This window comes from Camelina sativa, chromosome 4, assembly GCF_030686135.1.
Source record: "Camelina sativa cultivar CO46 ecotype springtype chromosome 4, ASM3068613v1".
NCBI classification, from domain to species: domain Eukaryota; kingdom Viridiplantae; phylum Streptophyta; class Magnoliopsida; order Brassicales; family Brassicaceae; genus Camelina; species Camelina sativa.
The window spans coordinates 24441905-24455567 of NC_141883.1; the positions used below are offsets into that span (position 1 = coordinate 24441905).

The 13663-nt window shown below is 34.8% G+C and overlaps 2 protein-coding genes and 1 long non-coding RNA gene across 5 annotated transcripts; 2 read left to right on the top strand and 1 right to left on the bottom strand.

The window, feature by feature from the left end:
- Positions 1-2415: 2415 nt before the first annotated feature.
- LOC104781477 (uncharacterized) lies at positions 2416-5072 on the top strand. Its single transcript, XM_010506158.2, has 4 exons — positions 2416-2998; positions 3337-3605; positions 4361-4563; positions 4791-5072. Exons 1-3 carry the CDS (start codon positions 2686-2688, stop codon positions 4424-4426), a joined length of 648 nt encoding a protein of 215 aa, XP_010504460.1. The 5' UTR covers positions 2416-2685; the 3' UTR covers positions 4427-4563; positions 4791-5072.
- A 5479-nt stretch (positions 5073-10551) lies between these two features.
- Positions 10552-13072, top strand: LOC104781478 (protein yippee-like At3g55890). 3 transcript variants are annotated; one of them, XM_087510641.1, is made up of 7 exons: positions 10552-11161; positions 11445-11488; positions 11605-11713; positions 11830-11885; positions 12009-12112; positions 12273-12728; positions 12846-13072. In XM_087510641.1, exons 1-5 carry the CDS (start codon positions 11066-11068, stop codon positions 12064-12066), a joined length of 363 nt encoding a protein of 120 aa, XP_087366767.1. In that variant the 5' UTR covers positions 10552-11065; the 3' UTR covers positions 12067-12112; positions 12273-12728; positions 12846-13072. The 3 variants fall into 3 exon arrangements, with proteins under 3 accessions (XP_087366767.1, XP_010504461.1, XP_087366768.1); XM_010506159.3 differs by having other exon boundaries at positions 12009-12728; XM_087510642.1 differs by lacking the exons at positions 12009-12112; positions 12273-12728; positions 12846-13072 and having other exon boundaries at positions 11830-11889.
- LOC147946154 (uncharacterized) lies at positions 12230-13269 on the bottom strand. The gene is made up of 3 exons (XR_015597091.1): positions 13071-13269; positions 12611-12766; positions 12230-12532 (listed from the first exon to the last, which is right to left on the bottom strand). It is a non-coding gene; the product is annotated as an uncharacterized LOC147946154 (long non-coding RNA).
- Between the last annotated feature and the right edge of the window lie 394 nt (positions 13270-13663).

Genomic DNA, 13663 nt, shown 5'->3' on the forward strand with positions numbered 1-13663 from the left:
TGACATGGACGGATCATTCTGCCGCCTATGGCCTCTGGTGGCTTACACTTGGCCGTACCTTTTTGTTTTACGTGTTCTCTCTCTGACTTTTATTAGTTGCCCCCTGAGAATGAGATTACAGTTTTTTTAGTTATTATTTTCGTGCAGTTTCGTTTTCCTTATCAGAATATGATGTTGACAAAAGAATACCAAAAATGAATATGGTTAAAGATCTTTTCCATTTTACCGGTTGTTGAGTTTTAAGCACCTGATGGGTTAGTGAAAATACGTATTCTCCTATTAAGGGTTTTACACAAATTAAAATAAATTAATTTTGTCTTACAAAAATCAACTATCAAAGTGCTTTTTTCTTTTTTTTTTTCTTTATGTCGGCAACTAACAAGTTTACGATATATGATCGCATCTTTAGAGGTTTCCATGGACACTCAAGCTACTTCTTTGCCTAATGCTTGTAACTCCAGCAGATGTTGGCTAAACCACAATCTTGATTTCAGACTCTACTAATTGAAATATTATGATTGAAAATTCATATTACGCCAAGAAACAAACAAAAAGGCATTAGGCATGACCAAGTGTAATAGCATGAGCCACCAAATAATTCCGCAAAAAAAAAAGAATAGACATATTCTTAGTTTGAAGTATGAATATTTTACGTAATTTTAAAATGTGTTCGTGAGATTTACATACTTGTATTTCATTTACAATTTGTAAAACTTGATATCCCTCGATCCTTAATTTATTACTGTTATATGCTTTTCAATAAAATTTCAGTTGATTGATACACTATCAATCTATTAAGACTTTTCTTTTGGTGTAATTAAATGTTTTCTTGGTGTAAATGTTAAGAATCATTTTAGTAAAGACTTATCCATAAAGGCCAGCATACATGCTTTCTCGTGAGTTCACAGGTAAGAAGTTTCTTTCAATACTAGTCATTAGTCAACCCCGCAGCCTCAAAGTAATGGTTCATTATTTGCACTCGTTTAAAATGGGATGCTCTAATTCTATAATTTATCGTACATAGGATAAAAATGATTTTGTTTATTATACTATGTTTGCAATAATAATACGAAAAACATAGGTCGGCCCTTTTGAATTCGAAATTACCTCGCCAATAGTTTTTTTTTTCTGTCAACAACATATAACTTTTTTGTTGTCAACAACATCTATCATATAATTTGAATTCTGATGATTACATAATAATACCACAAAATATAACCGTTGGATTATATTTCATATTGATCGGTTAATATAGTTTTCAATATTATTGAAAAATAGAATTGAAAATCATTTGGCAATTTATAAAGTTTTTTTCTACATAAATATTAGGTTAGGCTATTCTGACTTTTTTTTTTTTTGTTAAGCAGGCGTTTTTCTCACTTTTTACAGTAGGTACATAACATCATCAGCTGATCAACGACACATATAATCGAAAAGAGTTATGTGGCTATCAGTTACACATAAAACAAATATATATAATTAACATATTATGAACTCATCGGTAAACTTGAATAATCATCTTTAAGAGTTAAGTAACATGATTAAAGAAAAAAACTGCGCGCGTATGAACTCGATCAGTGCTCACATGGCTATAATCGGTCGGTTCCTCTATATCCGCCTTTGTACTGTTATCAAGCATATCTCATTTTTATAGAAAAACGTCTGATAATAACACTATTTTATTACGACGATTGTTTTCTCCAATTGATTCTATTGTTACCTTTACTTTTTGTTCAAATAAACATCAATGTTCTTTGAACATAGATCTCAATTTGATTATTATATATATATATATATATACAGGTAGATTGAATGGAACTTAGAAAGACTCTCTAAGAATAAAAACAAGAGACTATTGTGTGCTTCACGCAATTTAGGTAATACCGTTATTATAGGGAGACTAGAGCTGAACATGGATTGTTGATTAGGTATTACGCTCTCATATACGAAATATAAATTTTATTGGCTGTCATAAATGTTTACAAATTTTAACTAATTAGTCAAAGTAATAAATTTTTAAAATACGTAAAACTTAAGTGATTGCGACAGACAAAAAAAAAAAAAAAAACTCTTTCAGATAAAACAAATTTTCCACAATTTTTTATCCATAGTAGAGCTAATAAAAGAAAAACACATTTTTATACTTAGCATTATAAGAACAACAAATTGATTCACAACAGACTGTTATTCGCCAGGAAAATATAACGATTCAGACTATGACAAATTTAATTTACTCTCTTAAGTCTTAACACTAATTAGTCCTCAACACTAACTTTAATAGAGTTAGACAGTTAAATCTGGCCATATATGCAAAATGTATAAAACTCTTGAGACCCTCGTGGATTATTTCCAATCATGCGCCAAACCAAACTGATCATATATTATGTTCTGGAATAATTTTTCCTTGGAAAAGACGTCCAAAACAACATCATCATCTCAAATGTTTAATAAATTCAACAGAAAAAAAAAAAAAGTCATTATCACTGATAGATATTATTATTATTTTTTAATTGTAACACATCAGCTACATCGTCAGCATCGTCAAACTTTTTTGTTTTCTACGACCCTTTTAAAACCCTCGAAACAAGTCTCTGCAAAAAACTTCTCTCTCTCTCCATAAACCAAATCACACACACTTACATCATAAATCCTCTGTACATAATAACCCTAGAAGAAAAAGAAAATATGAAGATGGGTTTGATCAGCAAAGAAGAGATTAGCAAAACTAGAAGATACTCATCTTCTCTTTGGAGAGGAATCAAAACGATCTTTGTTCTCTTCACTATGTTTTTATCTTTCATCATCTTCTCTGCTCCAATCTTTCTCGCTGTCGCCGACGCTGTCCTCCCCTCCGCAATCCTCTCCTCATCCTCCCTCAACCGCCTTCCTCCTTCTAGTTTCCCGGCGACGATTTATTCTTATCTCAGCAACTACGATTTCAGATACTCTCTCATCGATATACCTCTCATCTCCATCATTAGATCTGCCATTATACTTTGTAAGTGAAAGTGAAACCCACTAAAACTATTTACGGAAACTTAACTTTGCTCTGTTTTCTAAATATGGAAACTACTCTGTTCTTGTTTTTGTTTTTTTTTTGGGTCTGAGAACTGAGAATTGCTCTGTTCTTGTTTAAGTTCGTTTTTTTTTGGGTGAAATTATGATTTTTTCAAGAAAATAAGCTCTTGAAATTAGCATGTGCCTAAATTTCTGCTAGATTTGCGGGGATTTATTTCAATTTCGTAAAGAATATAAAAAAGTAAAAGAGTACTGTTTTGGGTTTTTCTTTTATAAGATTTATAATCGATTTTTTTTATATATGTTTCTTGATGACAGGCGTATACGGGCTTTGTGACGGACCAAAGTTATCGAGAGGACCATATCTAACAATAACGATGATTTGCTCGATATCTTCGTTGGTCTACGTATCGTTCAAGGCAGCGATTGTGTTCGGGGAGCCTGTGATCGGTGGATATTTCCGAACAGAGGAGATGACCCTTTTCGTATGTTCTTGGGTCTTAGCCATCGGTCACATCGTTGTAGCGTACCGAACAAGTTGTAGAGAGAGACGAAAACTCCTAGTCTTCAAAATCGACATCGAATCTGTAAGTGTTTTTTTGTTTGTTTTTCACTTTGAATTTTCTTATTTTATCAACTTTGAGCCGTTACAGCAGCTTTATTAGTATTATTATAACAATTAAAAGAGCCGTTACAGTAGCATTATTAGTATTAAAATATTAAAATTAGGCCGTATCAAAATTGATTAGTTTTCAAATCTAGTATTCCTACTAGTTGTTTAATATCTAAGATGCTGTTTATCTACCACTAATACAAAATCAGACTCGGTCAGAAATAGCATGTGACTCTAGATATATTATATAGTCAACGTTTTGAATTAATTTACACATTTTTTTTTTGGCACCAAGGGTTCTTGTAGTTTGTATGTGACTAGTAGGTTGGAAAATGACTAGTCAATTAAGAAGGTTTGATTTTTCACTCACAACAAAATAAGAAATTTTTAGTATTTCGATTAGCACTTTCTTATGTATATAAAAAACACATTTGATTCAAACCTAATTAATTAGATAGTGACGAATAAATAGTATTAGTTGTATATAATAAGAATAAGAATAAATCGCATTTTTCCTGAAATGAAAAGAGTGATACGGATGTTTCCGAGTGGGAACCGTGTGGGATATGAATAATGATGGACGACTGCTTTTATATCTTCTTATTTTATTTTGAATTAAAATCTTTAGATAGATAAAGTATTAAGACATGACAACGTCATTAACACCTAAGACATGGCTCATGATTTTAAAATTTTAACTCAAGGTTTTAATTTAAATCAAATTTGCAGGTTTCAGCTTGTAAAAATGTGTTTCCCAGATACCAAAAAATCCTCCAACAAGAGAGACTCAAATAGCTGCTAGCTATATTCGAAGTCCATCGTCGTCACTTGTACATATATAATATACTTACCATACAGGCTACATGTATATAAATTATTATACGTATCAATGCAACATCTACTGGGTTTTGGTCTTCTTTCCATGTTTTCAGGTAAGAAAATCCACCTCATCGTTTTTAATGTATTTTTGCTTCTATTATTTTCATATGAAATATATGATACGTACCAACTTGCATATTTTAATAACTTGATTATTAAATACGAAAGCTGCTTTAATTACTATCATTTTCGAACTGTGTGAGTCATATATAGTGGAGGTAACCAACTTGAGAATATTTGTAATGATAATGTTGTTTATTGTGTTTGTTTTTGGTTACAGAAAGGTCCAAAGGATAAATCTGTAAAGGAGGAAGGAACAGATAACGAATGGGGCTTAAATATATAACCCTATTGCTTTTCCATGTGAGACTACAAAAGACAACCCCAATGAATTGGCAGTTGTTACTATATTATAGATTTTAAAATTAGGTATAAAACACACACAAAGAACATCATATTAGTTCTTATAAATGATCCACCGTTACACTTTTGTCCTTTTTGTTTGTTTGTATAAACTATATTTTCGTCGATGAGATAAGAAGCCGAAGGCATCTTTCTTCAATTTCGCTCTATTTTTCTTTTTACTTTAGAGAAAGAAATTAGAAAAAGAAAAATATGAAGTGGGATTTTCCAAACGACTAAAATGCTAGCTTCTTTTACTTTTGTGATGAATTCAAAATCTTATAGTTTCGAATTCTAATGTGACACAATACGTTTGACGACGAAGTCATTTGTTATAAACTTCAATTTGATCTCTAATCGGGGATTAAAAAATTTCAAAGTACAAAAGTTTTATGTAAACCAAAATCAACCGTAACCCGTTCGCTACTTTGCTGAATGGGATTAGTCTATATAATTCTGTAAGATGCTAGTTTCAAAGACTTGCAAATTGCATCAGAATGATCTGGTTCTCATTAGCTCTAATGCGGTTTATAAAGATACAATGAAAACTTAAACAAAACCGAAAAGATATGACACAACGCAACTAGCTCAACTAGTTCCACTTACAACGGGAAAATAGCAAAAAACCTTTGACACATTCTAACTAGAAGAATAGGTCTCTTATTGATTTAAACTTACTCAACAAATCCTCCCTTGAACTAAACTCACTAGGAGTTTCAGTTCACAATGCGCATCCCAAACGCCTCTCTGATCCACTGAAACGATGCAAGCTTCAACGGCTTCGTCATTACGTCCGCCAACTGCTCCTCTGTGTCGCAATGAACCAGCTTAACAACACCTTCCTTGGTTAACTCTCTGAGAAAGTGATATCGAACCCTTATGTGCTTAGCCTTCCCGTGCATAACTGCATTTTTGGACAACTTGATTGCAAATGTGTTATCGCAAAACAAAATCATCTCACCATCTTGTTTGTGACCAATCTCTCTTAATATTCTTCTCATCCAAATAGCTTGACATGCACACCCAGCTGCAGCAACATACTCTGCTTCAGTCGATGACATAGTCACAATAGGCTGTTTCTTTGAGGATCATGCTACAGCTCCTCCACTCATCAAGAAGACATAACCTGAAGTGCTTCTGTTGTCATCCTTATCCTCCACATAATCACTGTCAGTGTAGCCTATGAGTTCTCTGTGACCTTCACGTTTATACCATATCCCATAGCCCAACGTTCCTTTCAAGTATCGCATGATTCTTTTTGCAGTAGCAAAATGCAGCTCAGTAGGATTTGGCATGAAACGGCTTATAAGACTTACCACAAACATCAGATCGGGTCGTGTTGCTGTGAGATACATTAAGCTCCCCACCATTTGCTTGTACTTCGCTGAGTCGACCTTCACACCAGCTTCATCCCGACCAACCTTCTGTCCAGGAACTATTGGATTACAAACTGGATTCCAATTTTGCATACCAAATCTCTCGATCAGCTCAACAGCATACTTCCTTTGATAGATAAAAATGCCATCAGTCTTCTGGATCACTTCAATACCAAGAAAGTATCTCATCTTTCCCAGATCAGTCATGTCAAACTCATCTTTCATGGAGCGCTTGAACTCATTCAACAAATCCTCATCATCACTAGTGAACAAAAGGTCATCAACATAAATGCTCACAATCAATGTTTTACCTCCCTTCGTTTGATGAACAATGTTTGTTCACTAGAGCTGCTCACAAATCCTTCCTTGACAAAATAAGCTTCAATGCGACTGAACCAGGCTCTTGGTGCTTGTTTCAGTCCATAGAGAGCCTTATGCAGCTTGTAGACCATATGCTCCTTTCCTGAGACTTCATAGCCTTGAGGTTGCTCCACAAATACGTCTTCTTGCAGTTCACCATGGAGAAAAGCGGATTTGACATCTAGTTGATAGATTCCCCATCCGCTTTGAGCTACTAAAGCAATGATCATCCTCACAGTATCCAACCGAGCCACTGGTGCAAAAACCTCTGTGTAGTCTACACCGTACTCTTGAGCATACCCTTTTACAACCAGTCGAGCTTTAAACTTATCCACCTTTCCTAGCTCATTGAGTTTAGTCTTGTAGATCTACTTAACCCCAATAGCTTTAGCTCCATCAGGAAGAGTAGTCAATGACCAGGTCTGGTTTTTCTCAATGGGCTGTATCTCTGCATCCATTGCTATCCTCCATTTCTGATCTTGTGCAGCTTCTTGAAAATTGGTAGGACCTGTAATCACCATAAAAGCCAAATGTTCAACAGTTGTCATGTTTGCTTCTTCTTCAGAATCTGACAACTCCTCTCCTGATGTATAATCGGCAGCCCAGACTGGTGGTTTTCTTGCTCTCCCCCCCATTGTTGTATTGCTTTGAGTCGCATTTGGTGCAGGAACAGGAACATTATGAACTCTTTCTTCCTCTGCTTCTTCTTCCTCTGCTTCTTCTTCTTCTCTAGTTTCAGTATCTTCGTATTTCTCTTCTCACTCAAGCTCTGTATTCTGTTCACTTGAGTACCCAACAGCTTGCCAATTCCACTTCTTATCCTCCTCAAATATCACATCTCTGCTGATGTGAATCTTTCTCTCCACAGGATCAAACATTTTCCATGCCTTGGATTCACTACTAAAGCCTAACAGAGCACACTTTATGCTTTTATCATCAAGTTTAGTTATGTTGACATCAGACACATGAACATACCCGATACAACCAAATATTCTGAAATGCTCAACTGTTTCCTGCCACTCCATGCCTCCTCCGGAGTCATGTCTTGACCGATCACCGTAGGAGATCTGTTGAGAACGTGATTCACCCATTGGACAATATCCACCCAAAACTCTTTCTGTACTTCCTTTTCCCAAAGGGCTGCTCTCACCATATTCATGATGGTTCGGTTATTGCGTTCAGCAATACCGTTTTTTTGCGGAGTGTAGGTTGTAGTCAATTGTCTTCTGATGCCATGTTCTCTACAGAACACCTTGAACTCATTTGAGTTGTATTCTCCTCCTCTATCAGTTCTCAAGCACTTGATAGACAATCCAGTTTGCTTCTCCACAAACGCCTTGAATGTCTTGAATTGATTGAAAGCTTCCGACTTTTCTAACACAAAGTATATCCATGCTTTTCTAGAAAAATCGTCAATGAAACTTATCAAGTACCTCCTTTGGCTGTTTGATGGTGAACTGATCGGACCGCAGAGATCAGAGTGAATGAGCTACAGTTTTTCAGTCGCTCTCCACTTGCTTTGTTTTGGAAATGGAACACGATGATGTTTCCCCTTGATGCAGGCCTCACACGTGATCTTTACATCTCCGATGCTAGGTAGACCTTCCACCATTTCTTTGCTGCATAGCGTGTGAAGACCCTTGTAGCCCAGATGACCAAATCTGTGGTGCCACAGCTCTGCTTTGTATGTGATATCAACCTGCAGACACTTCACCTCTTTAGTCTTGATACTCGTTTCTCCTAGCAGGATGAACATGCGATTGGCACTCATGACAGATTCTGCAATTTTCCTTCTCGAATGATGAAATATGCTGCATGTTTTGCGTTCTCCTCCTTTGAATAGTACATCCAAACCCTTCTCTTGAAGCTGCCAAACACTCAACAAATTTTTCTTCAATTCTGGGACATAGTATACGTCGCTTATCACATAGTTTACTCCATTAAGCGTTATTTTCACCACGTCTTTCCCACACACCATTAGCTTGTGATTGTTCCCCAGTTTGACGTTATGTGTGAAGTTAACATACAGACTAGAGAACAGATCATTTTCTCCACACATATGATTTGAGCATCCAGAATCCACAAACCAAACATCTCCTCTTCTGGTTCCTTGCAACTCAACATATGCCATAAGCAGAACTTCATCCTCTTTCTCAATTTCTGCAAATTGTGCATTGTAGTTGTTGTTCCCCGTTGGACATTCATATTGGAAATGACCAAGCTTGTGACATTTGTAACACTCGATCACAACCTTGTTAAAGGAGCGTCCTCTGACTCGGCCTTGACCTCTGTAGGATTCTCTGCCTCTACCTCTGACATTAAGAGCTTGATCATCCTCTTCATGGATGCTCTTCTGAAACTTCTGGAACTCTGCAGTTCATCAATCGTCATGCTCATTGTATCCTTGGACTCTTCGATGGACACCACCACATAAGTGAACTTATCAGTTAAAGTTCGAAGTATCTTCTCAACTATCTTCGAATCTGGCATGTCTTCACCATTGCTTCTCATCTTGTTGGAAACTGACATTACTCTCCCAAAGTAATCGTCAATTTTCTCATCATTTTTCATTGTGAGAATCTCAAAGTCTCTTCTCAGGGTTTGGAGAAGAGATCGCTTCACCCTTTCATTGCCTCCAAACTTTCTCTTCATCGAATCCCAGATGATCTTAGATGTTTTACGATCCAAGATCTGCTCAAACACAGCACGATCAAGTGCCTGGAACAGGTAATGCTTCACTTGATGGTCCTTCATCTTGAGCTCCTCGACATGCTTCTGTTGCGCTGCAGTCGCTTCAATTCCCTCTGGTATCTCACTGTAACCTTCTTCTACCATACTCCACAATCCCTTAGCACGCAAGAGATTCTCCATCAGCTCAATCCAATGATCGTAATGACCATCAAAATGAGGAATTTTGGTGAGTGTTTTATCGTCGCTCATTTTCTCTCTCTCTCTCTCTCTTAGACCACTTTGTTCGCAAGCTCTGATACCAATTGTAAGATACTAGTTTCAAAGACTTGCAAATTGCATCAGAATGATCTGGTTCCCATTAGGTCTAATACGGTTTATAAAGATACAATGAAAACTGAAACATAACTGAAAAGATAGGACACGACGCAACTAGCTCAACTAGTTCCACTTACAATGGGAAAATAGCAAAACAACTTTGACACATTCTAACCAGAAGAATATGTCTCTTATTGACTTAAACTTACTCAACAAATTCACACATAGATGATAGATGAAAGTCAGAAACTCTTACCGGAACAAATAGTTATGAGATAAAGATAGGGCGATAGCCTATAGTTGGAGGATTTGGTCCAAATCTCTGTAATCTATCTATATATAGAGTCCATTAGAAGTATGGGGTCAAGGGTCATAAAACTGAACCAAACGAATTTACATCGACACAATCAATTTCTATCAAACCACATGTTTTGTGCTGACAACGACAAAAGGAAAACTTTAAATAGACTAACCTACCCTATCCTGAGGAGTAACCAGTGAGGACCAAAACAGTAAAAGGTTGGGAGACCACTCAAAACATGCGGTTATTGTTAATGAGAATCCTGTAGGGTTTATCCGCAAAAATGTTTGGTTCATATATGTATATGTCTCGTTAGTTGTGGCAAGGTTGGTTCATATTAGCATGTAAAAGTAGATTCAGAATCTACAAAAATCTATGAATATTAATATATTATGCTAGCTACATAAAAGTAAAAGTAAAGAGGAGCCATTTGTTGTGTTTACATATGCATGTAGAGAATTAAATTTCTTCATTGTGATTCTTGATATAACCAAAAAAAAGAAAAAAAAAGATCAAAAACTGTTAGGTTCGCCTTCGCCGTTTTAGAGATAAAGAGTGTATAAATACTCTGTTTCTTCTTCTTAGTGTATTCGAGACTTTCTTAGTCTTGTTCACGAGCTTGATCTCTACATATGACGTAACGTTCTAATGTTCTATAGCGGATTGCCGTAAAGATTGTTGGCCCAGACGTAACATCGAGCGATCCAATTCGTTTTTTTTTTGTTCATTTGACGTAACGTACGTTCTAATGTTTATTTGTATAGAATTTTCGTATATATTTTTTTGTGTTGGTTGTGGATCAAATGTTGGGTGGAATTTTGGTCGCCAGGTATATTGGATATTTGGTTGGATTCAAAGTATAATTTCCGTTTTTGAATAATATTTAAAATCCACGTTTCTTGGTAATTTACATAACCTCCTCCAAAAAAGATCGAATAAGACCGAATCAAAGTTCACAGTTTATATACGCTACCGAGAAAATCTCCCATAGTCCAACTATTTTCCCCTCAAGTTTTCCTCCTTCTCCCCCACTATAAACCAAAGGAAGACTCGATATAAGGGATAATTCGATTCACGTAATTAAGGATATAGTTATTTTTTGAATCAAAGATGGGTAGGGTTTTTATGGTGGATCTGCAAGGGAACATCTACATCTGCAAACACTGTAAAACTCATCTTTCTACAGAGCAAGACATCATTTCCAAGGTTTGATCTTTTCAATCCTCCATGATCTCGTTGTCTTTTTTATTTATTTATTGATCGTGAATCTGATATTCTGATTGTAGACTTTTGGATAAATTAGCACCTTTGTTCCATGATGACGTGTAAAATCGAACTAGTATATTGTGATCCTCTTTATGATCCGATCATTGCATCATGAGTTGTTAACATATTTCATATCTATGGATGGTTTCTTGAGCGCTATGACAACAAGCTCGTATTTAAATATATATATATATATAGTAGTGACTTTTAAAAACTTGTGCAGGCTTTTCAATGCAAGCATGGAAGAGCTTATCTCTTCAACAACGTGTAAGTCTTTCTGATTTCATGACCACTTGTAATTATCTAACTCTAAGACATTAGAAAATATATATTTATCCTTGATTAATGGTCTTAACATTGTGTTTTTTTTTTTTTCGTTTTAGTGTAAACATCTCGGTTGGAGTGAAAGAAGACAGAATGATGATAACTGGAATGCATACCGTAGTTGACATTTTTTGTGTTGGTTGTGGATCAAATGTTGGGTGGAAATACGTAAGACAACAAAAAATAGTTTGCAAACATAAATAATACATATGTCTGATTGCATTTGTACCATGGAGTTGAGTTAAACTTTATCTTTTGTTGTTGTTGTGTGTTTATGAATTCAGGAGTTTGCACATTGTAAGAGCCAAAAGTACAAGGAAGGAAAATCTGTTCTTGAATTGTGAGAATATTTTCTTGATTTCCAATCACATCACATATCAAATTTCCAACATAAACACAAATTTTGGTTTTAAGAATGTATTAGATGTTTGATCTCAAATGTTTGCCTTTTGTTTTGTAACAGATATAAGATTTCGGGTCCTCATGATAGCAACGACTTGGCTAGCGATGGAGATGAATGATGCTTGAGCTCTTTCCTTCTCTCTCTCTCAGATTTATTTTAAAATTGTACATTCTTCGACCTTAGATTTTAATTCGTTTTGGTTCGCATAGGGGAAGACCGGTTTAATAATATGGGTCTTATTTTGACCTTTTTCTATAATGAATAAAAAATGTGATTACTAATGAATTTTTAACGTTTAATCTCATTAAAAAAAACTGAGAGCAGATGGTTGTTTTTAATGACAAAAGAGGCTTCTCAATGAGCAAAAGGGGAATTAGATAAGTAATTAAGATCAAAGTACTTGGATCCGGGCCAAGAGAGAAGCAATATCCTAAGTGACTCCAAGTTGTTGTTGGATGCTAAGTTTCTTAGTTGCAGAAGAAGAGGGAAGACTACACACAATGAGATCAGCAAGCTGGGGCATTTTCTTCAAGAAATGCTTGATGTAGTTGAGAAACCTTGCTTCATCAACATCAGCAGCTCTACTGAGACACAACTGTCCACATGTATCAATATTGTTATGGAAGAGTGCTTGATACTTTGAGGAGTTTGGGATTTCTTACATGTAGGACAAGGGCTTGAAGTTGTGGAGAGTTGTTGAGCAGGTTTGGCAGTGATCCCCATCCTAGAGTCGTATGAGTATATGACACTCAATATACTCGTATTTGCTGACAGTGGAATGTAAGCACCTCCCAACTCATAAATTGCTAGTTTCAGATCTTTAACATCATGTTCCAATGCATACAAGATTCATGCATTAACTATATCTAATTAAAGCTAATTATATTTTGATTGTAGGTATGTCAAACGACGACTTTAAGATCAAATTCTAATGTGAAAAGACTGTGCAATATTCCCCATTTCAAAAGTGCATGGAGGTAGTTGATAACCCTCATTTTTTAACTCATGAATGTCTATTTCAAGATCTTATACAATTGTATGTGTCAATGCATACAATATCCACACATTGAGTGGACTTTAATGTTTATGAACAGTCATCATTTTTAATGGAAGATTACTCACCAGAAGCCGAATACTTTGTTAAGGATTTTCTTAAGTCTCGTTTTAGATTATCTCGAAAATAAAGTGCTATCATATGCAGTACCTTCTTGAGCTCATCCAGCTTTGCAAGATAGATTTGTTAAGCTTCATTCTATAAGTTTAAATTCATATTATCATTAACATTTAATTGATATAGTTAAGTTTGATTCAATAATACTACATTAGTTTTAATTAATACAATGTTATTAAATATTAGAAAATTGGAGTTTACAAAAACAAAATTAGATTTTAATATTTTGTTAGAAATATTTATATTTATTACAGTAATATTTATGGTTTTTAATAATAATAATAATTATTATTATAGATTATACATATAACTAATTAATACAATAAGATATGTTTGATCAAAAAAATAAATACAACTAAATATGTTTAAGATATAATTTGATATATTTAAAATTATTAATGAGATATTCTTTAATTTAGAACAGTACCTTAGGTAATTATTTACCTACATAAATTTCACTAAAAATAGTAATACTATATTATTGAGAGACTTAATTACACTAAATAGTAATATTTTATATTATTGAGAGACTTAATTATCTCAC

Bases quoted from the DNA above. Each gene is read 5' to 3' on its own strand.
- LOC104781477 (XM_010506158.2), top strand. From the start codon at position 2,686: ATGAAGATGGGTTTGATCAGCAAAGAAGAGATTAGCAAAACTAGAAGA. The intron at 2,999-3,336 runs GTAAGTGAAAGT...TCTTGATGACAG, and splicing joins TAGATCTGCCATTATACTTT to GCGTATACGGGCTTTGTGAC. The intron at 3,606-4,360 runs GTAAGTGTTTTT...TCAAATTTGCAG, and splicing joins TCAAAATCGACATCGAATCT to GTTTCAGCTTGTAAAAATGT.
- LOC104781478 (XM_010506159.3), top strand. From the start codon at position 11,066: ATGGGTAGGGTTTTTATGGTGGATCTGCAAGGGAACATCTACATCTGC. The intron at 11,162-11,444 runs GTTTGATCTTTT...AAACTTGTGCAG, and splicing joins AGCAAGACATCATTTCCAAG to GCTTTTCAATGCAAGCATGG. The intron at 11,714-11,829 runs GTAAGACAACAA...TTATGAATTCAG, and splicing joins CAAATGTTGGGTGGAAATAC to GAGTTTGCACATTGTAAGAG.